The sequence below is a fragment of the Natator depressus genome, chromosome 9 (genome assembly GCF_965152275.1).
Source record: "Natator depressus isolate rNatDep1 chromosome 9, rNatDep2.hap1, whole genome shotgun sequence".
In the NCBI taxonomy this organism is placed as follows: Eukaryota; Metazoa; Chordata; order Testudines; family Cheloniidae; genus Natator; species Natator depressus.
The window spans coordinates 101,083,853-101,111,518 of NC_134242.1; the positions used below are offsets into that span (position 1 = coordinate 101,083,853).

General features: G+C 57.3%; 1 protein-coding gene across 3 annotated transcripts; it reads right to left on the bottom strand.

Moving 5' to 3' along the window:
- IL2RG (interleukin 2 receptor subunit gamma) lies at positions 1-26,389 on the bottom strand. 3 transcript variants are annotated; one of them, XR_012640811.1, is made up of 9 exons: positions 22,130-22,646; positions 9,223-9,328; positions 8,030-8,214; positions 5,908-6,050; positions 5,009-5,171; positions 4,375-4,508; positions 2,143-2,248; positions 1,720-1,804; positions 576-630 (listed from the first exon to the last, which is right to left on the bottom strand). XR_012640811.1 is itself a non-coding variant. In XM_074962817.1 (8 exons), the coding sequence occupies exons 1-8, from the start codon at positions 26,189-26,191 to the stop codon at positions 415-417; spliced, it is 1,074 nt and encodes a 357-aa protein (XP_074818918.1). In that variant the 5' UTR covers positions 26,192-26,389; the 3' UTR covers positions 1-414. The 3 variants fall into 3 exon arrangements, 2 of the variants coding, with proteins under 2 accessions (XP_074818918.1, XP_074818917.1); XM_074962817.1 differs by lacking the exons at positions 4,375-4,508; positions 22,130-22,646 and adding an exon at positions 26,122-26,389 and having other exon boundaries at positions 1-630; XM_074962816.1 differs by lacking the exon at positions 4,375-4,508 and having other exon boundaries at positions 1-630; positions 22,130-22,643.
- Between the last annotated feature and the right edge of the window lie 1,277 nt (positions 26,390-27,666).

Consider the following 27,666-nt stretch of genomic DNA (forward strand, 5'->3'; position numbering starts at 1 on the left):
GTGAGACTGTTTTTATTTGTAAATCTGCTGCACAGTCACCAGCCAGAGAGCTCCTCCGCCAGGGCCCTGATCAGCCCAGGCAGAATGAGGGGAGCAGTAGGGGCAGCAAGGCCAAGCAGGACAAATGTTCGGGGGACAGCACCCACACGGCCAGGTGCCTTATGCTGGTGAGCCGCATGGCGGCTGGCAGGGATGCAAAGTGCATGCGGGGGGGCACTAAAAGAATGATGAGGGGAGAGTCGTGTATGTGGAAAGAGGTGTACGCTTGCAGACGGGGGCTGGGGGGAGTGCTTGAGGCGCTGGGCAAGGGGTGCTGGGGTGGATGGGGGAGGCATTGGGGCGGGGCAAGGAGGGTGGGGGTGCAGTGTGAGGAGAGGCGCTAGAAGCAGACAATCCCGACTCCTGCTGGTAATGTCACACTCCCACGTAGCTGTTCTTGAAGAGGCTCAGCCCAGGGCTGCTGCTGGAGGCTGGGGCTGAGAAGCGCCCTGGGGGGGCCCTCAGCTTGTCACGGCCCTCCCAGAGGGGCGTGCTGCCCTCCTTGGGGGGCAGCTCGCTGACGTAGCAGAAGCTCTCACTATAGTTAGGTTTAAAGCTCTCCACGATGTCCTTGGAGACTCCGGCCCATTCCTCCAAGAGAGCGAAATGCAAGTTAAAGGAGGCCCCCTGTAGCAGTCACTCCCCTACTGCCCACTCCTGGGCTGCCCCATGGCCCAGCTGAGGGGCCCCTCTCCCCTGGCTAGGGCAGAGCCAGCGGCTGCTGGCGCTGAGGAGGGTCACACTGTGCCTGTCCAGCGGGGGCGAGGCAGCACCTAACGTGCTCCTGGAGGCACCTGCAGGGAGCCGGGACCAGGTTGGCGGGCTGATGGGTGCAGCACCTTAGCGCTCACCTAGACTGCAAAAAACCCTGCGACGGTGAGTCTGAGGCCAGGTCGACTGGCCTGGGCACGTGGGGCTCCAACGAGGGGGCTAAGCCCAGCAGTGTAGCCGTTCCTGCTTGGCCTGGAGCCTGGGCTTCGAGCCCCCCCTCACTGGGTTACGGAGCCCGAGCAGGAGCAGCTACACTGCTGGTGTTAGCTCCACAGCAGGAGCCCCGCGAGCTGTCAGGTGACCCGGCCTCTGAGACTTGCAGTCGTGGTTCTTCCTCTGCAGTGTAGATGGACCCTGAGTCTCTGGGCCAAATTCAGACCTGAGGTTGGGGCAGCTCTGGCTGCGCATATGCCCAGGCTGACTCCCCTGGGCCAGCTGGATGGCCAGGACCCGGGCACAGGGACTGTCAGTGTGTCACGTTCTTATACGTGCTCTAGGTTAACACTGCGGGCAGCAGCGCGGGGCAGACACAGGTGCGCTCCCCCAGGGGAGCTGAACCATCGCTAGAGGGAAACAGCCAGTCTGTCTGTGTCTGTCCCAGCTCGCCAGGGAGCAGGTGCCCCTGTCTGTGGGTGCCTGGCTGAGCCCTATCTGTCTGTCCATCCCGAGGAGCAGGTCCCCGGCCCAGCCCGGCATATCAGCCCCTCCCGGCCCAGCCCGTCCATCGGCCCCTCCGTCTCCGACCCGGCCCCTCTGTCCCTGTCCTGGCCCGTCGGCCCCTCCGTCCCCGGCCTGGCCCGGCAGCCCATCCGTCCCCGACCCGACCCCTCTGTCCCCGCCCTGGCCCGTCGGCCCCTCCGTCCCCGGCCCGGCCCGTCGGCCCCTCCGTCCCCAGCTGAGCACTCTTACCGGGAAGTTGCCCTGGTGGGTGTTGAAGAGCTCTTCGAAGTTCTTGCTGGGGTTGGGGATTCTGGGCATGAGAATGACCCAGACTCTGCAGAATGGGAAAGGACTTGTTTAGTGAGGAATGGCAGCCCCTGGAGCCTGGCTGTAGACACATGGGCCCTGGGGCCCTCCTCAGCCAGGCACCGGTTGGTGTCCTCTGACTCAGCCCTCCTGCCCTGTTCCCCGGGTGGGTCCTCCTGGCCCAACCCTGCTCCCACCCTCTCTCCCGCCCACAGAGCTGACCCGGCGCTGGGACTCACCCAGGTCTGGGTCACCGCTCTGCTCTGAGCCCCAGCAGCCTGCACCATGCGCTAGCAGCAGGCTTGGCTTCTCTCCATACCTGTGCACAGGGGTTGGGGGCTATTGGGGAAGCAGCGGGACACTCACCTTTCCATTCGAATCAGCAAAATGACAAGGACTAGGAAGAGCATCAAAGAGGCAATGGGGAGAACCACGTGAATCCAGAACCATGGTGCCTGCTCCTCGGCCGTGCCTGCAGAGGAGATGCACAGCGGGTGATGCCGACACACCACCAGTGTGGTCCGACTGTAGGGGGGGCGGGCGCCGAGAGGCCATGGGGCTGTTCCTGGCTGGGAGCAGGCAGGAACCCCACACAGCTGGGAATGTGGGCAGAAATGAGCACTTGTCTCAACCTCAGGCTGTGTCTGAATCTTACTGATTCTTTCTGTGTAACTTCTCTGGGAAATAGCCGGCCTATCCACCCCCTGCCACACCTCCCAGCCAGGCCCCCATGGCCTCACGCCCTGATCCCTGCAACTTGCCTCCCTCTGGCGTCCTGCCTCGCTCAGATCCATTCAGAATGCAGCTGCAGAGCGTTTTCCTACCCTGTTGCTTTGGCCACGTCACCCCCTTCTCTACATCTCGCCTCGGGCTCTCCCTTCTCTAGCGCGGCAAATCACTGCCTGTCTCCCTTCAAGTCCCTCTCCGCCTGCCTGTTGTCTAGGGTTGCCAGGCGTCCGGTTTTCGACTGGAACACCTGGTCAAAAAGGGGTCCTGGTGGCTCTGATCGGCACGTGCCCTTAAAAGCCCAGTTGGCGGCACAGCAGGGGCCCAGGGCTAAGGGAGGCTTCCTACCTGCCCTGGCTCCATGTGGCTCCCAGAAGCAGCCGCTAGGTCCCTGCAGCCCCTAGGCACAGGGAGGCTCCCCACACTGCCCCTCCCCAAGTGGCTGCTCTGCAGCTCCCAGTGGCTGGGAACCGCAATCAGTGGGAGCTGCGGGGGCGGCGCCTGTGGGTGTGAGGGCAGGGCGCGGAGCCTCCCTGGCCTTCCATGTACTTAGGGGCCGCAGGGACCTGGCAGCCGCTTCCTGGGAGCCACAGTAAGTGTCACGGGACCCTGAACCCTCTCCTGCACCCCGTAACACCCCAACCCCCTGCCCCAGCCCCCTTCACCCCAACCCCCTCATCCCTGGCCTCACCCCAGAGCCCGCACCCCCAGCTGGAGCCCTCACCCCCCCGCACCCCAACCTCCTGCCCCAACCCGGAGCCTCCTCCTGAACCCCAATTCCCTCATTTCTGGCCCACCCAGAGCCCTCACGCCCCTCCCCCCTGCAGGGACGGCAGGTTTGTATAATTTTTGGTGGTGCCCAGTGGCTCCAAGTCCCACCCCCCCCCAACACACCTGCTAAGGCTCTGGGAGGGAGTTTGGATGTGGGTGGGGTGCAGGCTCCAGGAGGGAGTTTGGGTGCGGGGTGCGGGCTCTGGGCTGGGGCAGGTGGTTGGGGTGCAGGAGGGGGTGCGGGGGGCAGGCTCCGAGAGGGAGTTCGGGAACAGGAGGGGGCTCTGGGCTGGGGAAGGGGGTTGGGGTGCAGGAGGGGGTGTGTGGGGCAGGCTCCGGGAGGGAGTTTGAGTATGGGAAGGGGCTCTGGGCTGGGGCAGGGGGTTGGGGTGCAGGAGGGGGTGTGGGGGGCAGGCTCCGGGAGGGAGTTTGGGTGCTGGGTGCGGGCTCTGGGCTGGGGCAGGGGGTTGGGGTGCAGGAGGGGGTGAGGGGAACGGCACTTACCTCAGGTGGCTCCTGAGAGCTTCCTGCACATCCCTCTGGCAGCGGCTTCTAGCCTGAGAGGCCGGGGGGGGTCGGGGGGGGTCTCCGCGCACCGCTGCTCACAGGCACTGCCCCTGCAGCTCCCATTGGCTGCAGTTCCTGGCCAATGGGAGCTGTGGAGTCGGCATTCAGGGCAGGGGCAGCGCACGGAGACACTCCCCCCTCCCCGGGGCCCCAGGGACATGCCAGCCGCTTCTGGGAGCGGTGTGGAGCGAGGGCGGGCAGGAAGCCGCCTTAGTCCCGCTGCACTGGCGGGGGTGGGACAGAGGTGGGGCCTGGGGGAGGGAAGGGGCGGGGCCATGGGGAAGGGGTGTTAGGTTTTTTGTGCGATTAGAAACTTGGCAACCCTACTCTCCTCTCATTTGCTATCAAGCCGCCGATGCTGGCGCCACAGCCTTGTGAGGCCAGCCTCCATTGTCCACCTGTCACATTTACAACCAAGCCCTTTGGCGCTTCCCCCCGGCAGCCCCTCTTGCTCGGCAGGGCCTCCCCAGAAACAGCTGCAAAGCTCCAGCCTTATCCCCTTACAGATCCCTTTCCCGGGATGCCTACAGATACCTCGGCAAGGTTGGCTGGCGGCCTGCCGTGCTGCCCAAGGCTGTCTCGGCGCTTGGCTCTGCTTGAAACGCTGCCGCTGCCCTGCTGCCTACGCAGACGGAGGGGTTCTCCTGTCGGCACTAGCAGGGCTGTCCCTAGGGGGGTGCGGGGCCCGGACAAATCAGCCTCCCACTCGTCTCCTTGCTGTCCGCCCGGCGTGCATCCCGCCCCTGTCTGCCCGCCTCCTCACCCCCTGCCCCCTCACCCCCTTCCTGCCTGTCCGCCTGCCGCTCGCCTCCCCGTTCACCTCCTCACCCCGCTCGCCCTCCCGCCTCACCTCCCCACCTGAATATTGGGACAAATGGCGTCCTGATTGTACATTGGTCGGGACATGGGACAAAGGGCTAAATATTGGGACAGTCCCGATTTTATTGAAGCACGGGGCCCCCAAAGCGTGGGGCCCAGGGCTGTTGACCCGATTCACCCTACCCAAGGGACAGCTGTGGGCCCATGGAGTCGGTGCTTATGCACTATGCAACTACAAATAATAATAATAATAAACATCTTCTCTCTTGTTGGGCCAAGGATGCTCCTTAGCAACAACCCAGGGCCGGGGACCAGCTGGGAAACCCTGGCCGCGAGGGGTGTCACCTACCCTGGTCTGTTGCATTGTTGCCCCAGAACACTGGGACACTCCACTCGCTCCAGAGCTGGGTGGTGCCGCAGTACTGATTGATCTTGCTTTTCACGTAGAAGGTGTAATACTTCTCGTAGTCCACGCTAGGGAAGGAGAAGATCTTGCCACTGACCAAGTGCTCCTGGGGCAGAGACAGAAGGTCCCGTGCACGTGAGACAGGGTGGGCGGCTCAGTGCACAAGGAGATGCTCTGAGTGCCTGCTGTGAAATGTGGCCTGGCTTCCTCAAGGCTGGGCTCGCCACACGTGAGTGGAGAATGGAGCTCAGCCCTGCTACAGTCTCCCTCCCCTTTCCATGTCCACAAACTACAGGCTCAGCCCCTGTCCCCTGCTTGGCATGGGCTCATGCCCATTCCCCGGTGTGCCTGGCTTCAGCCAGCTATAGGCACAGGAAGGGCACAAGGAACCTCGTTCTGCCTATAAGTCCCAGCACCTGGAGCCTTGCAGGGACTGCGCTGCTCCCCAGGTCATGTGTGGCGTAGGGGGCTCTCAGCTGGCCCTCGGGCAGCGGTGTGCTTCCAGGTGGCTGAGGGGCTCCCAGAGAGAACATGTTAGTGGTGGGTAGGAGGAGAATGGGCTGGGGCCTGCAGCCTGAGATGGGGCATTTGGGTCACGTGAAGGGTGCTTTAAAGCCAGAAGAATCCTGAGGTGCAGTGAAGCAGCAGCATTAACTTAGCCCCAGGCTGGCATGGCCCTTAGCCCCTTAGCACATGGGGGATTGGGAAGGGCAGGGGACCAGTGAATATGAGCCCTGGGGTAAAGGTTGCAGCGGATGACAGGCTGTGGCCCTTGGGGCCCCCCTCTGAGCTGCCCCTGCCTTGGGTGGCCACAGGAGGGCCAGGCTGCTGGTTGCCATTACCGTCCAGCTGGTGTCCTGGTTGCTTTTGTATTTGACAGCATATTCCAAGCAGAGGGGCTTGAGGTACATGGAGTCCCAGGTCAGCTGCAGCTGGTTATTGCTTATGTTCTGGATGGTCAGGTTCACAGGTGGAGCGGGTTTCACTGCAACAGACAGACAGTACTCTGGCTCGGGGGGGCGTCCCAGCATGCTGGATGTGGAGCGGGGCTAGGTGCTGCTGCAGTGCTGGCCAGTCCCGCTCCATTCCTGCTGCCCCAGCCCCAGAGTCCCAGATCCCGGGAAGGGGATGGAGGGGGCAGTTGGGATGCCCCATGCCCTGGACAGGGAGCCACTTCACTTGTATGGTTGTAGTCAACAGGTGCTCTTCACCCTCGCCAGGGCGCATGAGGCCTAGGCGCACTGAGGTGAATTCCTCTCAAGATGGGGCCTGTGCAGGGAGACACCGGCCTGGGAGCGAGGAGGCTGAGAACTGCCCCCGGGCCGTGTCCCCGCCCCCCGGTTCCCCCGCCCAGAGCAGGTGGAGGGTCTCACACCTGACCGCACAGCTTTTACCGTGGCCAGGCTGCCACCGCCAGAGCCGGGTTGGGGAGAGCCACGTGGGCAGCTGTGGGGAGCCTGGGTCCCTCCACCTGCCCTGAACGGGGGGCATAGGGGGCGGACAGGGGCTGCTCTTGGCCCAACCCAGGGGTGGGGCCTCAGGGGGAGGGGCGGGGGGCCCCCACTTTTGGGAGAACTCCGGTGCCCTTGGTTCACCCCACACCAGCCCTGCAGGGCTACACGAGCTCAGAAGGAGCTAATTAACATGGGAGGCTGCACCTTGGGGAAGGGAGACTGAGGCTTGGCTGATGAGTACTGATTGACGGTGGATCCCATCTGGCAGAGTGAGGGGGGGGGCTGGTATAAAGCTCGGACATGAGAGCCAAAGGGGCTGTAGCCACTCTCTGGGCCTAGTGAGAAGAGGAGGAAACCTAGTGTGGGGAGCAGAAGCTTGGGAACCTGACTCTGAGGGACAGGGTTACCCCGAGGGCTGGTGGAGAAGGAAGCCTGTGGAGGGCAGAGTGGGACGAGGCCCAGGGATATGGCAGCACGGGTAGAGATGATGCAGACTGTGGCTACTGATTGTAGGGTCCCCTACTAACTACTTAGTGGCATAATCTTGAACTGGGAAGACTGCCTGGAATGGCACCCAGACAGCTGGCCCAGTGTGCCTTCGTTACCCTGGAAGGGCAAACTGTAGTGACCTGGCTGGAGGGCCAAGCCACGAAGAGGAAGCACTACGACTCCAGAGAGCAAGAGGGGCTGTGGTGTGAGTGACCAAAGGAAGGGGGCATCAGATGGGGCAGAGCTAATCTCTGGGTGCAGCCACAAGGGGGCACCCCAGCAGAGAGCAGAAGACCCATTACAGGCCCTCACTGGTTCTTTTCCAGGGAACATTTAGAAGTGCCAGGTGATGGGATTCAGAGGGGCTCGATCGGAAAACCGCTGTCTCTAACTAGTCTATTTCCCAAAGTTCCAGCTGATGCTGGCCCTTTCAGGGCACCAGGACATTTCAGTGAGCGGTGCTGACACTCATCAGCAACAGCCCACTTTCCGTACCCTAATTCAACATCTTTGTAAAGTCCTCAGGCATCAGAACGGGGAGGGGGCTGGCCAGTTCCTGTGTCTCTCACCCCACCTGGGTCCCTGGCACCCTGGGTTGAGAGGGGGCGTGTGAAACCTCAGGGCATTGGCATCTTTGTGGGGAAGTTGGGCAAGGGAGTGGAACCTGAGTTTATAATGTGAACCCTTCTCCTTTGCTGAGAAACAGCTGCTGCTCCGTAATGGTCAAATATGACTTGACCCAGGAGATGCCATTGGGATTGAGGGACAACAGTGCCTCCTAATGAAGCAAGAATTTTTGGAATAACGCAAACCTGTTATTTCTCTCCTCCCTGTCATCCCACTGGCCCCCAAGGAGTGTGTGGCCGATAGTGACAGCCTCCCTTCACCTATTCCTGATGTACCGCGGCTGCTGGGCTGGGACCATAGAGTGGGGGAGGAAGTGTCCTGTATGGAGCTTCTGCACCAGCATGGACCATGGGTGTCAGCTCGCTGGTGCAGCCGGAGCTGTGCTCTTCCATACCTAGGTCCTGCAGCTTCATGCCTTTGGTGGGGATGATGAGGCTCCTGCCCCCATGGCTGGCGTTGACGTGGATGTAGAAGGGGCGGAACTGGATGATCTCACTGTGGTTGAACCAGCAGCCCGTGTTGATGCCCTCCTCCTGGAGGTAGTGCTTGCATTCCTCAACTGGCATGTGGTTTTCACTCCTAAGGCACAGAGCGGGTTATGGGGAGAGCTCAGAAATCAAGGACAGCAGAAAACTGCAAAGCTGGGGTCCTTGGATGCTGCCCTCAGCTCTGCTTTTTGAATGATCTCTGCTGTGCACTCCAGCCCCCAGCCCTTGTGCGGGGTGCAGTGCACCTCTTCTCTCAGGACTTCCGTGTGCCTGGGGAGGGCTCTGAATGCACCTTCTGCTCTGGGCTTGGTTCTGGGGCTGAGGAGCAGGTTTGGCACTGTTAGACAAGCGCTGGTGCGATTCTGTGTCACCCAATGGGGAATTCACTGGCTCTATTTAGACTGGAGGCTAGGCTGAGGTGCAGACCCCAGCCTTTCCAGGTACTTGGGGCTCCGAGGGTGGTGTCACAGAAGACATAAAGTGCCCATGAGAGAAGCCTGTTCCCCACTGGGTGCTGTTAGCAGCATGGCCCTGCGTGTCAGGCAGGGAGGGCTCAGTCCTGGGATGGCATGAAACAAGCACTCTCCAGGGTTCCCAAAGCTGCCAGTCTGGCCTCTTAGGGGTTCTGCTGTGGCAGTGCCCTAGCTCCCTGAGCCTCAGAGTCTGGCTCTTAGGGACCCTCCCTGGTGGGATCAGGGACTCTGCGAGAAGTGCCAAGAGCAGGAGAGCTCTGCTCTTCACTCCCCTCAGCCTGCGGGCACCACCCGCAGTGTGCCCTCTTGCCTACAGGCCCCATCTCAGCCACTCCCTCTTGTGTTCCAGTGCCACAGGACTGCCAGGCAGAGCCACTCTCCCCACCTCCAGCCTCACTGGTGGCAGGCGTGGGAAACTTTTCCACTGCTTCCAGCTCTGCATTAAGCCTGGGCACAAAGACTGCCCCATAATGCATAACAAGGTACTTGAGCACTGCTGGGGAACCCATCGCACTTCCTGGAGGATGGTTACTGGCCTTGCACTTGTCTGCTTGGGTCATGCTAATGTGGAACACAACCCACAGGACGAGGTATGAGTAGCCCAGCCCCAAAGAAGAGTCACCTACCTTGGGGGAATGTACCAGTAATAGAGCGAGTAATTGGCTGTCAGTGTCGCTTTGCTGCCCCACATACAGGTCAGGTACTGATCGTTGAAGACTATGCACTCCACGCCTACAAGGGGAAGCACATTTTGTGATTGAGTGACCTGCTCAATTCAGCTGCAGAATCAGGACTAACCCCAGGAGCCCTGACTCCCAATCCCTGCTCTGCCCACTAGCCCACACTTTAAAAGAAGTGTATCGCAAAGCCAGCGCTGTGTGAGGGGAGCATGCGAATGGCTGACCCACCAGGGAGGAGGATTCCTGAGGCGGGGTGCGGGTTTCAGACTGCAGCATGTACATACATTCTGTGGTCTAGGCATGTGGGGAGCATGTGCTACAGAGGAGGCTCAAGTCCCTGCCTTTATAACCCACAGAAGAGGATTTATGTTAATTTTTCAGCTAAATTGGCTCACTGCTTTGGGGTTATGTGTGCATCCAGAATGCCCTCTCTCCCATACATTGTGCTTGGATAATGCCAATGACTGAAGATAGAAACGCCAAACTTGTCTGGGTTTGTAGGTGTTGGTGCATTTGTAGGAATAAGTTAAAGTGGAAGAACATTGTGTAAGGAGTTTTTAAATGATGAGCAGTTATCATGAGCCAGTTCACACCTGTACTTAGCATTTTGCTATCTGGGATCAGTCTAAGATGCTGGAACGGTGCAGAAGATTGGGGACCCCTGCTCAGTTTGGGCTTTCTTGATTTCCCATCTGAGGCCCCCATATCAGAGCTGTAAAGCTTTCCGTTCTGTTCAGGTTCTTATCCTGCCCTCCTCCTCTGCCTTCCGGTGCATGAAGTCATTTAACTGACATCTGCTGCATGGGGCGTGTTCTTTCTCCCTTTCACTCTTAGCAGGAAATTGCGTAGGGATTTGGAGAAACAAAGAAAAAAAGCATTATTTGACACATGCATGGTGCTCTGGGTCTGTACTAACAAAGGCAGGCTGGAGAAGTGTGCCAGGCACTCGGAAGAGAATGTGGTGAGGTCAGTGCTAGTTTTTAGTTCCTGGGGGAGTTCATGCCACAAACAGGGACTTTATTCTGGTGGTGAACAGTTCTCCTGCATCAGAAGAGCAGAGCTGCCAACCAGTCCATGGCCCAGAACTTTTGGCTCCTGGAACTTTAGATATCCTGCACCCAGGGCTTTGAGCACAGTGAAGATCTGGTCCAAGATCTTGAACTCAACTCTATGTTCTATGGGAAGCCAACACAGGGAGAGGAGGACAGGTGTGACATGCTCCTGATAGCTCGTGTTGCTGAGACGCACTGCAGCATTTGGCACTGGTTGGAGTTTTCTGGGGGCTGAGGACTTCGTGCCCAAGTGTCTGAGTGACGGGGCAGTTTGAGATGATCTGGTGTTTGAGAGATGGAAATGGCAGAGGGTGTGGCATGTACTGACACCGCTGGATTTGAGATGACCAGAGTTGGGGTTCTGCTTTCAGACAATTGGACAGATTACAAAAACAGGTCAATAGCACTGAGATCCCCCAACTTCACCTACCTTGGGAAACTCTTGGGGCAGGTTCGAGCCAAAGCTCTGTGACACATTTTGAGTTTAGAGAGAGAAGGAAATGAGAAATGTTTTGGTTGCAAAAAAGAGATTCTCAGAAATGGCTTGTCTTGTGAATGGGGCACTGGCTGTGGGCCACGTCAGAGCACAGCCAGGTCTGAACTAGTTCCAACCTCCCCAGACCAGGAGAACAATGGTTTTACAAGAAGAAATAACCCAGCACACACAGTCCCTGGTGGGAAGGGCAAGCGAGTCTGAGACACCTAAAAACAGGACACCGCACAGCAGAAACACACCAGATTGTAAGCAGCAACCTCCCCTCCGCCTGCACTGCATATGGCTCATTCGCTTTGGAATGAAAGCCCTGGTCCACTGGCTGCTCTCCTTCTCGGCACCCTGTCCTGGCCCTGTGGCCTGGTCCTGCCTCTGCCTGCCCTCAGCAAGGTGGGGTTAGCCTGCTTCTCTGGGGAGTCACTGGCCCAGGGCATACATATGTGGAAGGGCCTGCTGCTTCTCTTGCCCCCAGAGCCCTTCACGCACAAGTTGGTGGGCTGTGTGGGCCAGCAGCAGTGCAGCAACTCCCCGGCCAAGGAGGGAGAAGGGCGGCTCCGAACCACGGCGGGATGGGCCAGGTGTTACTGTGCTCGCTGCAAGACACCAAGGGCAGAGAAAAGCCCAGCAGCCTGGCTTGCCCCAGGCAGGGCCAGACTAAGGCGGAGGCACTAAAAGCCCAAGTCACAGGCCCAGCTCCTGGTGTCATTTGACGAGACCAGAATCTCAGCTTTCATTTAAAAAATAAACTTTGTTGCTAGCCCCCCGGATGTAAAGAAAAGCTTGAACATGTAACCGGAGTGTAACTGACTCGTGCCTGAGTCTGCAAAGAGCCTGCACCGATAGCCCCAAGGGGGGCGTGAATTCCAAAACCTGCTGCCACTCCAAGGCTTGGGGTGGGGCTATTGGGCTCCTTGTGGCATGTGCCTAAGGCTCTGCCGTGCCTGCCATGGCTCCTGGGCCCATGAGGAGATGGTATGGCTGGGCAGGGATCCGAGAGAGAGGCTGTGCTGGAGACTCCCCAGGGCATTATGCTGTTTCACTGTGACCTGGCCTTTTGCCGCTGCCGGTTAGTACCTGTGCAGCGAGAGCTCGTTACTCAATGGAATTGTCTGTGGGGTAACACCCCCCCCCAGGAACCCACTGCCCAGCCCTGCACAGCACACATCCCTGTGGCTTCCATCCATGTGACCAAGGCTCGGAATGTCGCTGTTTACTAACATGTCTTGCAGCCTGAAAGCCCCATGCTGGCCCCCTCCCCGCTGCTATGGGGCCACATGGATGCTGGGTCTCGTCAGCAGAGGGTGCTGTGCCCAGCCTGGGAAGAGCCGGTTCTCCAGTGATGGGTAAATACAGCTGTTAAATCCCTCATCCTGCTGCTTCTTCCCCTCCCTGCTTTGCCCCCTGCTCCCATCTACTGAAACTTTCCACTGGTTCCTCCTCCTTTGCAAACCCAATGGCAGAGGCAGCGCCACCCCCCCCACCCCCCCGGGCTGAGCGCCCAGCCGCCTGAATGGCCCTTTCCTGCCAGGCTCTGGCTGAACCCAGCTGAACCCTGGGTCTGTGGATGACACTCGGCAGTAGGGGAGCTGGGGCCTGGAAAGCCCCTGCTGAGCCTGCAGGCAGGGCTGTGGTGAGCATCACTTTGTAAGCAGCCGCAGGACGCAGGCTCGGGAGGGCCATGCCCGGCTCTGGGTGGCTGTGGTCAGTCAGCAAAGAGAAACCAGGGCAGCAAAGTGGGCCATGCCCCTGAGCTGGGGCTTCTGGGCCTAACCTTGTCAGAGCTACCTAGCCACCCAGGGCAGGGCCTACAGGGAGTGCGACGGCTGCATTTCAGCCTCTGCGGACAGACTCCTGAGTGTGCCTCAGGGCTGGGCTCTGTGGGGCTACTGGTCAATGCTTCGGAGGCTCCTCCTGGGGTACAGGACACAGCACATACCTTACGGCAGGGGGTCTCAACCAGGGTACACAGAGCTCTGCCGGGGGTACATCAACTCAGCTACATCATTGCCTAGTTTTACCATAGAAAAAGCACTAGCGAAGTCAGTACAAACTAACATTTCACACAATGACCTGTTTGTACTGCTCTATGCTACACACTGAAATGTAAGTACAAGATTTATATCCCAATTGATGTATTTTATAATCGTAGGGTAAAAATGAGAAAGTAGCAATCTTTCAGTAATTCTGTGCTGTGACACTTGGTAATTTATGTCTGATTTTATAAGCTAGTAGTTTTTAAGTGAGGTGAAATTTGGGGTACACAAGACAGATCTGACTCCTGAGAGGGGCACAGCAGTCTGGGAAAGTTGAGAGCCACTGCCTTAAGAGCAGGAGGGATAGCTGTCCTGCATGCCATGTCCCCTTAGGTCAGGCCCATAGCTAGGAGAGAGAGCCACGCCCTATATGGGTGAAGCAGGGGGCTATGTGTAGCCATTCTTGCATTATTTTACACACCAATTGCTGCTAGGGGATGAGAGGAGCCATACAACTGATGTAGCATGCTGCTCACTACAAGTAGGTGCTCTGGAGTATCCCTGGTTAAAAGGGCTGTGCTAATTAGTGGATTGGGATGGGCTGAGGAGAGCCCCACAGGCTAATTAGCCCATTAACCAAGCCGTAGAAAAGGCACAGGAAGACGTGCACAGGGGGACAGAGAGAAGCAGGCTTTTCAGAGTCAGATGCAGGTGCGATCTTCCCCCAGGGAAAATACCATCCCCCATCCTTGGCTGAAAGAGCTAATGATTGTATGATATTGTACATACAGAGCAGCATGACTTTGTGCAGGTGGGGAGGAGAACATGGTGAAATAAACCATGAGATGCTTGGCCAGAAGAAGGTCTCTGAGCAGTGACAAGAGACAGGAGTGGGACACCCCGTCCCCCTCCCACTTGGAGGTTTGGCTGGGATCTGTAGCCAGTGGGGGAATCTGGCAGTCTGGACCATGGAGGGGACCCGGCAGTGGCTGGTGAAACAGCAAGGGGAGCTGTAGAAGGCTCTGCCAAGGCTCCAGCAATCCCACCCCCTGGACTGGCAGCCCTTGCCTGGCTGGACAAGCAGCAAAAGAGCCTGCAGGACTTACTGAGAGACCCAGCCAAGGCACAGCAGCAGCTTCCACAGCTGGTGGTGAGTCCTGCGGTGGGAGATGGCCACCAGACATACAGCCTAGGACTGTGTAGGATGGCCCTGTGGATGATCCAATGAATTCCTGGGCACCTTGGAGAGGGCAGCTATAGGTGCTGGTTGGGATAGGGGACCTGGGCCCGAAGGCTGGCCCCTCTCTGTGCAGGAAAGACCCCGTGGCCTGTATGGCTCTGAGGAGCAGGCCAGGAATTATGAGGCGGTTCAGGCCACCATCTAGGATCAGGTGGCCTGAACAGTACCACCAAAAGTTCCGATCCACAAGGTGGGTGGAGGTTTGCGGCCCCAGGCCTTGGCCCAAAGGTTTATGGACTGGGCCACCTGCTTGTTGAACCCAAGACACCCAAACAGTGAGGAAGATAATGGACACACTGAACAATTCCTCTATGGCCTCCCCAAGAAAATACAGGTGTGGGTCAGCTGGCATCAACCAGGTTCTGTGGCTCCAGACATGAAACTGTGGAGGAATTTGCGAAGGCAGATCTCCCCAGGAGAGGACCGACCTGATGGGATGGGTGTTTGGGAGGAAGACCAGATCATCTCCAGCTGGAAAGGAGATAGAAAGGAAGAATCCAGAGGAGCTCTAGCTGGGGCTTGTCCATTTCATGTTACAAGTGTGGGTGGCTGGGACTCATAAAAAAAGATTGCCGGTACGTGGAATGCTGTTTTCCCAAGTCTCATATCTGGGCCGGGACTGGAGGGAAGAAAAAGGGAAAGAAACTGTCCTCCATTTCAGTAATGTAGATGCGGCCTCAGCTTGCGTTCCGGTCTGGTGGGAGCTGCTGAAACCCGACTGGATGATTCCAGGAGCAAGTATAAACCTAGCATGTGCTGATGGAGGTAAGAAATGTTGTTCTCTAGCAGTAGTGCCTCTGAAGGTCTGAGGGAGTTTATATTGGAAACAGGTGGGGGTAATGGAAGGGCTGCCCTGCCGTGTTGGGTACCGACTGGAGTCCCTTCTCCATCAGAAAACAAGCTGGTGTAGGGGTCCCCAGACTGGGGAAGAGGAATCCCAAGGAGGGAAAAATTAAACTTGAAGGGGGAGAAAAGAATAAACCAGAGGAGGAAGGAGAGGAACCCATTAGGCAACAGAGCCTAACTCACAATGAAAGGGAAGAAAGCCCTTAACAGGGGCCAAGGGACTCATGGGGACCCCCCACAACAGAGTGCCAAGGAGATGCAGACCAGGGATGAGCTGGAGGTTAGGGAGGGCCAGAGAGCCTGAACAAACAGAGGGATGGGGGGAATGGCCCTTGATCAACCAGCAGACCCAAAGGTGGAGAAAGAGAGAGCAGACCCCCAGGATGCCCATGGTGGAAAGACTTGTGGGCTGAAGCTGAGCTGGGGGTATGAGTGAGCCTCCCAAGGGGGCCCTAGATGATTACTCAGGGACAGAGGGAAACCTCTGAGGTTAGCTTTATGGGAGCTAAAACTAAAATTGCTCTGGCTGTGGTGGTGCAGGCAGTGGCTCAGGCCAGCTAGCTGAGTCCAAGGCTGCCTGACTCCAGGTCCCAGACCACGGTGCCATGTGCATGTTGCTATTTTTCACATGCTAGCTCAAGCAGAGCTAGTGTGTGTCCGGCTGCTTGGGCTGGGGCTCGCTCCCAGCTGCAGGGCGGACACACCCTTAGGAACCAGCCTGAGAAGAGCAGAGCTGCTGAATGGATCGATGGGCCCAGACTTCGCTCACTGGCCCAAGGCAGCAGCATGGCTTGGGCCTCTCCCAATCTGCATCTGTCCCTGTTGCCTAGCCCCACCAGGGGCACTGCATGCTGGGACTGGTCATCTCCCTGGGCTTGGTCTGTAGCAAAAGTGGAAATGGTTGCAATGATCGTATCAATGTGGTGTGGCTTTCAACTCTTGACCAAGCGCCAGCTCCTGCCTCTGGCACAGCTGGGCAGAGCTGAGTGCCCACCACGTAGGCAGGGGCTGCAATCCCAGGGTGGGGAGAGACAAGCAGCTGTCTAGGGGGACCCCCCAAAATGCCAAGGCTGGCTCAGGGACAGAACCCAGCTTCTTGCCTCCGCTATCAGCACAAGACAAATGCAGGCTGCTGCTGGGGGTACTGACGTTAGAGTAGCAGCTGGCTGATCAGGATGGCTGTACAGCTAGTGTCTGACCTGCCCCTGCCCCCCTCGGGCTGACCCGCTGTCCTGGGCGCTGTACTGCTCGCTACGGTGCCTGCCCCCAAGGCCTTACAGCGTAACAGGCTGTGAGATGGGAGTGTCCCTCTCAATGGAGGGGGGGAGGGCGCGAGGGTGACCCAGCCCAGACCATGTGCTCACATGTTAAGTGCTACTGGCCCTGAGCTAAGAGGGCAGCCAGGGTAACTGAATTTAGCTGACAGTTTCCCACTTCAGGCACTGCCAGCTGGAAAGGGGACAGGGAAAATGGTTTCTATTACAATGGGACAGATTTATCTGCATGGGAAACGAACCCCCAATTCTGCAGAGCTCTCCAAACCGCCCTTCAGTAGCTCGTGCCAGCCCTGCCTGCCTTAGAGACTGTTAGCTATTTCTGAGCCTCAGATATGGGGTAGGTGCCGCCTTCACACTCCAAGGCGTGGTCCCTGCCTGGGAGAGGCTGCAGTCTGGCATGAGCCTGAAGGACGAGGGGGTGATGACAGGCCACCAGGAAGGCAGTAAAGTGCGGCACTGGGCACCAGAGATGATCTTGACTGGATGAGGAGGGAGATGAGGTCTGTGTCAGAGATCCCAGGAGGCGGTAGGAGGTGCTCAGGGCATGGCTGAGTGATGGGTCCGGCTCTGAGAAGGGTGCTGGCAGCAAGATGTGGTTGGCTCCATGCTCTGTTGTGCTCAGCAGTGAGAGGACTTGGGGAGGGAAGATGAGCTTGTGTTTGGTCATGCTATCCCTGAGCTGACAGCAAATCCTCCAGGATGAGGCACAACCAAGAAAGGCGCAGAACCCACTGGAGCTGCTGGGCTCACTCAAGGAGTTCCAGGGTCTCCAGCAGAGAGGAGAGCTGGGACCTGTTTTGCATAGCTCTGGGAAGTGCAGAGCTCACTTAGGCACTACATGAATAATTACCCAAACCTAAGGGAACAGAACATTCGGGGGAAGTGCTCCGATGTCAACAATGTCAGAATGAAGGTTCTCAGTGCACCTGAGTGGCTCCAAGAGTGAAGCACAGCACAGGAGATGGGCCTCCTAAAACGTACGCAGGTGGTGGCCTGCTTAAAGGACAGCCAGCACAGAGCCTGCTGCAAGAGGGGCTGTTCTGCCCAAGCCTGAGGCTTCCCCAAGGGAAGGAAGAGTGGGTAGGCTGGAGAAAACAGAGGCAAGGGAGCTCATTACTGACTCCGGGTGGGGTCTGTCCGTGTCTGTGCAGCAATAAAGAGGCTCCTGGAAGCAGCAGGAACAGAGACTCCCACTGACTTGACAGGGCTTTGGATTGGGCCCTCTGCAGCCAGTGGGTTCTGGTTGTTTCCACTCCACCCAGAGATAGATACACGAAGGGTTAACAAGTTGCTGGGGCTCAGGCAGCCCTGCTCCAACTGGAAGGGGTCACGCTTGGAGGGAGAGCTCAGCAGCTTGAGCTTTGTGAGACTCCTGTCTGCCAGAGCCTCCCTGAGGGAAGATGGGCCTGTTGTGGGGCTGCTGGTTGATTCGTCTCAAATGACTTCGCAGACTGGCCCCTCACCAGCAGCTGCAGGTGGTGCCCTGCCTGAAGGGGCAGCAGCTAAATTACACACCTTTTATTTCCTTAAGCCTGACGGGGACCCAGTGTGGCTTGTCCCGAGCCCAGACGTGAGCCCGCCCCGCCCCGCTGGGCTAAGCTGACAGCAGTTGTATCATAGCCCTGAAAGCATTGCTTCTGCTACTGCCTGATCAGAAATCGGTGCAAGGGAAAGGAGCCAGGCCTGGCGGGAACAGACAGTCACATAGATGACAGGCTAGTCTAGGGGATGTTGGGAAGAACGGAAAGGCAGGTAAAATTCTGAAGGCAACTGAGGCTGCAGGAGTAAAATTAGATAAAGAAAAGTGCCGACAACCCCAGCTATAGTTGTCAGGCCTCTCTTTTTTTCCCCCCTTCCCTTCCAGGTGCTCTACAAGGAAGAACCCACAGTGGGAAGCAAACGGCGCATCGCCATCACCACTGCTAGCTCTTCCTCTGCCTGCACCAGGCAGGCCCTGCCAGCCCTGGTCTTGGCTTGCTGGGAACGCAGCCTGCATGTCCTTGCCGAGGAAAGCCAGTCCGGGAGAATCGCTCAGTGTGAGGGGTGTCTGCTGTGGGAGTCCCTCGGGAAGCAGGTCAGAGAGCTGCAGGAGGAGGTGGCTTGTTGGTGAGCATCGGGGAGCAGGAGGACTTAACTGACAGGATGCGCATGGATACATCTGGGTGGAGGATTCTGGCTGACTGCAGACCAAGAACCAGCTGCTCTACGAGGAGGAGACTGGCAGCTGGCCACCTTGGGCAGTAGCTTGTGCTCTCCCTTATCCCACTCCACCTCAAGTCTTGTCCATCGAGGTGAAAAACCTGGTAGCTGTATTGACAACAGGAGGTGAGGGGCAGACCCCAGTGGCCGAGGAGAAGCCAGCTGCCCTCAAAGCTGGGAGGATCATGGCCACAGCACCTGAGAGGAGGATGCACAGGGTGCCAGAGGTCAGGGGCTCCCTTCTGAGGGGGATGGAGGTGTCCATCTGCCGCCCTGTGAGGTCCTGGGAGGTGCAGATGCTGCCTGGATCCTGCATCCAAGATGTTACTGAAAGGCTGAACAGGCTCATCCATCCCTCTGACCACTACCCCGTGCTACTCATCCACATGGGCACTAACGACACTGCTGGATCTCACCCTGAGCAGGTCAGCAGTGACTACAGGGCTCTGGGTGTGAGGGTGAAGGAGTCAGAGTCTGGGTCCATCCTTCTAGTAGAAGGGAAGGGCCCAGGCCAGGACATGCATCCTGGAGACAAATGCAGGGCAGCACAGACTGTGTCAAAGGAAGAGCTTCAGTTTCTTCCACTGTGGGATGCTGTTCTGGGAAGAGATGGGGCACAAAGACTAGTTATCAATGGTTTACTGTCAAATGGAGAGGGTGGATCTAGTGGGGTCCTGTCGGGGTCAGTCCTGGGTCTGGCACTAGTCATTATTTTCATTAATGACTTGGATAATGGAGTAGAGAGTGCGCTTATAACATTTGGTAGGAGGGGTTGCAAGCACTTTGGAGGACAGGATTAGAATTCAAAACAACCATGACAAATTGGAGAATTGGTCTGAAATCAACCAGATGAAATTCTATAAAGGCAAGTGCAAAGTACTACACTTAAAAAGAAAAATCAAATGCACAACTACAAAATGGGGAATAACTGGCTAGGTCAGGGGTGGGCAAACTTTTTGGGCCAAGGGCCACATCTGGGTGGGGAAATTGTATGCAGGGCCAGGGCAGAGAGTTGGAGTGTGGGGTGTGGGAGAGGGTATGGTGTGCAGGAACGGGCTCAGAGCAAGGGATTGGGGCAGAGGAGGGGTGCAGAGTCTATGAGGGGGCTCAGGGCAGGGGTGCAGGAGGGGTGCGGACTGCGGGAGGGAGCTTGGGGGGGGTTGGGGTGTGGGGTGCGATGGGGCTCAGGGCAGGGAGTTGGGGTGCAGGAGGGGTCTGGGGTGTGGCAGGGGCTCAGGGCACGGGGTTGGGGTGCAGGAGGGGTGTGGGGTGTGGCAGGGGCTCAGGGTTGGGGTGCAGGAGGGATGCGGGGTGTGATGGGGGCTCAGGGCAGGGAACTGGGGTGCAGGAGGGGTGTGGGGTGCACAAGGGGGCTCAGGGCAGGGAGTTGGAGGGTGGGGTGCAGGAGGGGTTCAGGCATGGCAGCGGCGTGCACCAGGGCCAGGGCAGGCTCCCTGCCTGCTCTGGCCCCACGCTGCGCCGCTCTGGGAAGCAGCCAGAACCATGTCCCTGCGCGGCCCTGTGGGGGAGGGCGGCACAGGGCTCCGCATGCTGCCTTTGCCATGCCTCCAAGTACCTCCCCTGAAGCTCCCATTGGCCGCGGTTCCCTGTTCCCAGCCAATGGGAGCTGCGGGGGGTCGTGCCTGGAGGCAAGGGCAACGCAAGGAGCCCTCTGCTCCCCCCACCCGGGGCCCCAGAGACGTGGTGCCGGCCGCTTCGGAGAGCGGCGCAGGGCCTGTGGCACCACAGGGAGCAATCCTGCGAGCTGGATCCAAAGCCCTGAGGGGCCAGATCTGGCCCCTGGGCTGTAGTTTGCCCACCCCTGCGCTAGGTGTTAGTACAGGTGAAAAGAATGTGTGTGTGGGGGAGTTATAGTGGCGCACAAATTGCGTAAGAGCCAACAATCTGCTGCAGTTTCAAAAAAGGCTGATATCACTCTGGGGTGTATTAACAGGAGTGTTGTATGTAAGACAGAGGAGATAACTGTCCCGCTCTGCTCAGCGCTGGTGAGGCATCAGTTGGAGTACTATGCCCAAAATAGGGGAGACAGAGTACAGAGGAGAGTAACAAAAATGATAAAAGGTTTAGCCCTCGTCTACATCTACTTTGATGTACTTGTGTTGCTCAGGGGTGTGAATAATCCACACTCCTGAGCGACATAAATTACACCGAGCGAAGTGTCAGCGTAGAGAGCGCTGTTTCGGAGGGAGAGCTTCTCCTGCTGATACCGCTACTGCTTCTCGTGGAGGCAGGAGTTAAGCCGACGAGAGAGCTCTCTCACGTCAGTGTAGAGCATCTCCACCACAAGCCCTACAGCAGCACTGGTGCCGCGGTAAGTGCCGTAGTGTAGATGTAGCCTTAGAAAACCTGACTGTGAGGAAAGGTTAAAAAACCGGGCATGTTTAGTCTTGGAAAAAAGGCAACTGAGGAGGGACTGATCAGTCTACAACTACGATAAGGGGCTGTTTAAAAGAGGACTGTGATTAACTGTCCTGCCTTCAGTGGACATGGAGAACAAGAAGTAATGGGCTTACTCTGCAGCAAGGCAGATCTAGGTTAGATATTGTGGAAAATCTTTCTACCTACAAGGGTAGTTAAGCTCTGAAATAGGCTTCCAAGGTCTCCTGTAGAATCCCCATCCGTGGAGATTTTTAAGAACCGGTTGGACAAAGACCTACCAGGGATGGTCTAGAATCATAGAATATCAGGGTTGGAAGGGACCTCAGGAGGTCATCTAGTCCAACCCCCTGCTCAAAGCAGGACCAGTCCCCAACTAAATCATCCCAGACAGGGCTTTGTCAAGCCTGACCTTGAAACCCTCTAAGGAAGGAGATTCCACCACCTCCCTAGGTAACCCGTTCCAGTGCTTCACCACCCTCCTAGTGAAAAAGTTTTTCCAAACATCCAACCTAAACCTCCACCACTGCAACTTGAGACCATTGCTCCTCATTCTGTCACCTGCCTACCACTGAGAACAGTCCAGAGCCATCCTCTTCAGGTAGTTGAAAAGCAGCTGTCAAATCCCACCTCATTCCTCTCTTCCGCAGACTAAACAATCCCAGTTCTCTCAGCCTTCCCTCATAAGTCATGTGTTCCAGTCCCCTAATGATATTTGTTGCCCTCCGCTGGACTCTTTCCAATTTTTCCACATCCTTCTTGTAGTATGGGGCCCAAAACTGGACACAGTACTCCAGATGAGGCCTCACCAATGTTGAATAGAGGGGAACCATCACGTCCCTCGATCTGCTGGCAATGCCCCTACTTATACATCCCAAAATGCCATTGGTCTTCTTGGCAACAAGGGCACACTGTTGACTCATATCCAGCTTCTCGTCCACTGTAACCCCTAGGTCCTTTTCTGCAGAACTGCTGCCCAGCCACTCGGTCCCTAGTCTGTAGCGGTGCATGGGATTCTTCCGTCCTAAGTGCAGGACTCTGCACTTGTCCTTGTTGAACCTCATCAGATTTCTTTTGGCCCAATCTCTAATTTGTCTAGGTCCCTCTGTATCCTATCCCTACCCTCCAGCGTATCTACCTCTCCTCCCAGTTTAGTCTCATCTGCAAACTTGCTGAGGGTGCATCACCATCCTCCAGATCATTAATGAAGATATTGAACAAAACCGGCCCCAGGACCAAACCTTGGGGCACTCCACTTGATACCGGCTGCCAACTAGACATGGAGCCATTGATCACTACCCGTTGAGCCCAACAATCTAGCCAGCTTTCTACCCACCTTATAGTGCATTCATCCAGTCCATACTTCTTTAACTTGCTGGCAAGAATACTGTGGGAGACCGTGTCAAAAGCTTTGCTAAAGTCAAGGAACAACACGTCCACTGCTTTCCCCTCATCCACAGAACCAGTTATCTCGTCAGAGAAGGCAATTAGATTAGTCAGGTATGACTTGCCCTTGGTGAATGCATGCTGACTGTTCCTGATCACTTTCTTCTCCTCGAAGTGCTTCAGAATTGATTCCTTGAGGACCTGCTCCATGATTTTTCCAGGGACTGAGGTGAGGCTGACTGGCCTGTCGTTCCCAGGATCCTCCTTCTTCCCTTTTTTAAAGATGGGCACTACATTAGCCTTTTTCCAGTCGTCCGGGACCTCCCCCGATCGCCATGAGTTTTCAAAGATAATGGCCAATGGCTCTGCAATCACATCCGCCAACTCCTTTAGCACTCTCGGATGCAGCGCATCCGGCCCCATGGACTTGTGCTCGTCCAGCTTTTCTACACAGTCCTGAACCACTTCTTCCTCCACAGAGGGCTGGTCACCTCCTCCCCATGCTGTGCTGCCCAATGCAGTAGTCTGGGAGCTGACCTTGTTCGTGAAGACAGAGGCAAAAAAAGCATTGAGTACATTAGCTTTTTCCACATCCTCTGTCACTCGGTTGCCTCCCTCATTCAGTAAGGGGCCCACACTTTCCTTGACTTTCTTCTTGTTGCTAACATACCTGAAGATACCGGTCTTGTTACTCTTAACATCTCTTGCTAGCTGCACCTCCAGGTGTGATTTGGCCTTCCTGATTTTACTCCTGCATGCCCGAGCAATATCAGGATGGTTTGTCCCTGTAACCTCAATAAAGAGTCTTTAAAATACAGCCAGATCTCCTGGACTCCTTTCCCCCTCATGTTGTTCTCCCAGGGGATCCTGCCCATCAGTTCCCTCAGGGAGTCAAAGTCTGCTTTTCTGAAGTCCAGGGTCTGCATTCTGTGGCTCTCCTTTCTTCCCTGTGTCAGGATCCTGAACTCGACCATCTCATGGTCACTGCCTCTCAGGTTCCCGTCCACTTTTGCTTCCCCTACTAATTCTACATCACACTTGTTGCTCACACTTCTAAACTTAATCCAGAGACACTCAGGTTTTTCTGCAGTTTCATACCGGAGCTCTGAGCAGTCATACTGCTCCCTTACATACAGTGCAACTCCCCCACCTTTTCTGCCCTTCCTGTCCTTCCTGAACAGTTTATATCCATCCATGACAGTACTCCAGTCATGTGAGTTATCCCACCAAGTCTCTGTTATTCCAATCACATCATAATTCCTTGACTGTGCCAGGACTTGCAGTTCTCTCTGCTTGTTTCCCAGGCTTCTTGCATTTGTGTATAGGCACTTGAGATAACTTGGTGTTTGTCCTGCTTTCTTAGTATGAGGCAGGAGCCCTGCCCTCTCGCGCGCTCCTGCTCGTGCTTCCTCCCGGTATCCCACTTCCCCACTTACCTCAGGGCTTTGGTCTCCTTCCCCCAGTGAACCTAGTTTAAAGCCCTCCTCACTAGGTTAGCCAGCCTGCTTGCGAAGATGCTCTTCCCTCTCTTCATTAGGTGGAGCCTGTCTCTGCCTAGCACTCCTCCTTCTTGGAACACCATCCCATGGTCAAAGAATCCAAAGCCTCTGTCTCGGTTTACTTGGTCCTGTCCCAGCATTGGGGGTTGGACTAGATGACCACTCGAAGTCCCTTCCAGCCCAACATTTCTATGATTAAGAGAAGGGATGACGACGCAGCCAGAAGTCAAAGTGCCTAAAATGCCACCACCTAAAAGTGTACTGGAGCCACTGCAGTTCCACAGGTCAGGTCACGGCTCGGAGCTCATTTCTCCAGCGCGTGCGCTCACAGGTCCCATCTCGTCACAAACCGCCTAACACGGTTACTGTCTGAGTCCGTGTCCCGGGGTGGGGGGCTGCATGGTGATCTCCCACCTTCATGCAGCCAGTGGCCTGTGCTCCCACTGCCATGCTGAAGCCTCCGCATTCATTTACTGATAAATAAAACTTGCGGATTTAAATTTTTGGCCCAGAATGCCCTCAGGAGTAACAGATGCTAGCAACTGTGGTTTTGCTGGGATGCGCCTCTTATGCCGAGATGATGGGAAGCTTGCAGCGGGTTTTCCAGACACCGAGAGCAGGTGCACCCATATAGAGAGAGAATGTCTGAACAACAGGGAGCTTGAGAGATTAGTGGTATCTGCAGGGTCTCTATCACTCCAAGATGTTCCTGAACAGCAATGCTGGTTGAGATAGCTCTTTGTGTGTGGGAGGCAAGCCTGGAGCACTGGCTGCCTGTTCAGCGAGGATCCCAGTTTATTGCCGAGGTTCTCGGAATGAGAGTACTACACAAGGGCCTACCAGCCTCCCCACTGACGTCAGAACAGACTAAAACAGAGACTAGAGCAGATACACATCTGAAAACTATACCCACGGTGAAGATACTTATCAGGGCCTCACATCCTGCTGCTAAACTCCATGCAGTGAGAGAGGGACTCTCCATGGCTGATAGTTTGAGCAGCTCTGGTAATTGCATTGCAGGCCTATGGGCCTGGCAGGACTTATGGGAAAATGCTGTGTTCTTTATTCTAATAAAGCTCCTTACTCAGCATTACAAGAAACTGACTCATTCTCTGAATCTTTGCCTGTGGTCTACAGCTGACCCTTCCACTTCCCTCTCCAGAGAGAATGGATATGAGCAGCACCCACCTCCTGCCCCACTCCTGGAACCTGAGGCCTGTGCTCTGAGGGTTCAAGCTGGAGGCTGATGAGATTAGAGCCTCTTTCCCCACGGAGATGAGGGCGGGAGCTTGGCAGCTTTGCAACGTAGTACTTCCAGTGCGGGATCTGGCCTTGAGTCTTCCCATGGCCTCTTGCTTGCTGCCTCAGTGGGGGAAGCAGAGAGCTCAGGAGCTCCCTGCTGGACTTCCCCAATTCCTGCAGCCATGCAGGAGTGGTGCTGATAGGCTGGGGATGCCACGTACTGCCTTGCGGCCAGCCATCACCTCCCTGAGCTGTGACCCTGACGGACGCCACGTACCGCCCTGTTGCCAGCTGTCACCCCCGAGTCATCACCCTGACAGATGCCACGTACTGCCTTGCGGCCAGACATCACCCTGACAGGCACCACGCAATGCCCTGTGGCCAGACGTCACCACCCTGAGCCATCACCGATAGATGCCACGTACTGCCCTGAGGCCTGATGTCCCCCCCCAGCCATCACCCTCACGGACACCAGACATCACCCTGACGGATGCCATGTACTGCCCCTGCAGTCAGACATCACTCCCCCAGAGCCATCCCCCGATGGACACCACATCATGTCCCTGCAGACAGACACCCTGACGGACGCCATGTACTGCCCTGTGGACAGATGTCATCCCTTGAGCAGTGTCTTCGCTCGTCATTGCTATGTCACTGGTGCCAATATATTTTTGAGCCCCTGTAGCACAACGAGGTGCCCAAGTGACACAGTGGTGGCCTCTGGCCACAGAGGATGCAGCAATGCAAGCCTCTTCCCCCCCACCCTTGGCAACGTGCCTCAGCCCTGGGTCTAGGGGGAGAAGTGAATTCAGCCTCTGTGGACCATTCAGGCCTTATCCTTGAAACAGCAAAGGGGCCAGTTTGTGGCGGTGACTTGTGATCCAGACAAGGCACCATGAGTAAGTGACCTGAGTTTTACCAAATGCTTCACAAAGGCCCCCAAACCACCATCAGGTGGTGATGAGTTTATGCCTGCCTAAGATGGGATGGCTCTGAACCCACAGGTCAAAGGATCTACAGACAGCGCACAATCTCCAGAGCCAGCATGGCCTCCCCCTTGCTAGATATTCACATCGCCCCCCGTAAGCCTCATGCTGCTGAACTTCTGCCTTGCCTGGGGTGGCCTCTCAGTGAGGCACGTTCCTCAAGCTCCAAACGTGGCCTGTAGAACAAAGGCAGGGAGCGGATTCAGGAACGTGGTTGGCAGCTGAGATTCAGAGAACAGTGAGCGCGAGCATTACCTTGTGGGCTCTGGGCAGCCATGGCTCGCAGGCTGCGACCAGAGAGCAGGAGGATTAGAGTCAGGAACATCCCAGCTTCCTTCCTGGCAGAGGAGGGAGAGAGAGGGGAATCTATGGCCCTGTACTGCCACGCGTTCTCTGAGCGCCGGGGCCAGCCGGCAGAGCTGGCTGTGTCACAGCTCCTCACGGGCCGAGTGCTCGCTGCTGAAGGAGAATACCACGCAGCTGACTCTCCACTTCCGCACTCATTGCTGCTTCCTGTACAAAACCTCGTCCCCGCGTGCTTGCAGGCAGGAGAGTGCTTGGTCTCGGCAGCCCTCGGGGGTAGGCACAGTGCGTGCTTCACTCTACAGCCAAGGGAAACTCCCTGTGAGCTGCAGCCCAGCCTGTGGCGAGCAGCCATGCAGAGCTTGCCAGGCCCCATCACGGCAAGGGAGTTCATGTCGGGGGACAGGGTAGGCAGCTGAGGCGCAGCCTGATCTGGCAGCCGGATTGGAAAGGCACTAGCTTCAGCGTGGCCTCATAGCAAGGGGGCGCTGACATCACGGCCTGGCCTGGTCGTGTGGTGACAATGGGCTGGGCCTGCCCCAGAGCTGGAGCACAGGCCGCCTCAGAGCGGGACCATGGGCTTCCCCAGAGCAAGACCACGGGCTGGAGCACAGACTGCCCCAGGACTGGAGCACGGGCCGCCCCAGGGCGGGACCATGGGCTGGAGCACGGGCTGCCCCAGAGCGGGACCACGGGCTGCCCCAGAGCGGGACCACAGGCTGAAGCACGGGCTGCCCCTTGGTGCCAACTTTCTATTTGCAGACAACCGAACACCTTTGTCCCGCCTCCTTCCCTGAGGCCCCACCCCTTCTCTGAGGCTCTACCCCTGCTCACTCCATCCCCCCTCCCTCCATCGCTCGCTCTCCCTCAGCCTCACTCATTTTCACCAGGCTGGGGCAGGGGGTTGGAGTGTGAGGGGGGAGAGGGCTCTGGCTGGGTGTGTGGGCTCTGGGATGGGGTTTGCGATGAGGGGTTCAGGGTGCAGTAGGGGGCTCCAGGCTGGGGGTTGGTGTGTGGGAGGAGTATGGGCCCCAGGGTGGGGCCAGAGATGAGGGGTTCGGGGGGCAGGAGGGGGCTCTGGGCTGGACAGGGGGTTGGGGTGTGAGCGGGGAGAGGGCTCTGGCTGGCTATGTGGGCTCTGGGGTGGGGTTGGCGATGAGGAGTTTGGGGTGCAGGAGGGGGCTCCGGGCTGGGGGTTGGTGTGTGGCAGGGGTATGGGCCTGAGGTTGGGCCCAGAAATGAGGGGTTCAGTGTGCAGGAGGAGGCTCCGGGCTGGGGTGTGAGGGAGGAGAGGGCTCTGGCTGGGTATGTGGGCTCTGGGGTGGGGTTGGCGATGAGGGGTTCAGGGTGCATGGGGGGGCTCCAGGCTGGGAGTTGGTGTGTGGGAGGGGTATGGGCCCCAGGGTGAATCACAGAATATCAGGGTTGGAAGGGATCTCAGGACGTCATCTAGTCCAACCTCCTGCTCAAAGCAGGACCAATCCCCAATTAAATCAT

Bases quoted from the DNA above. Each gene is read 5' to 3' on its own strand.
- IL2RG (XM_074962816.1), bottom strand. From the start codon at position 22,562: ATGGGGCCGGATGCGCTGCATCCGAGAGTGCTAAAGGAGTTGGCGGAT. The intron at 9,329-22,129 runs GCAAGTTAAAGA...TTCCCCTTGTAG, and splicing joins CTCCCACAGTATTCTTGCCA to GCGTGGAGTGCATAGTCTTC. The intron at 631-1,719 runs GTAAGAGTGCTC...GCTCTCTTGGAG, and splicing joins CCCACCAGGGCAACTTCCCG to GAATGGGCCGGAGTCTCCAA.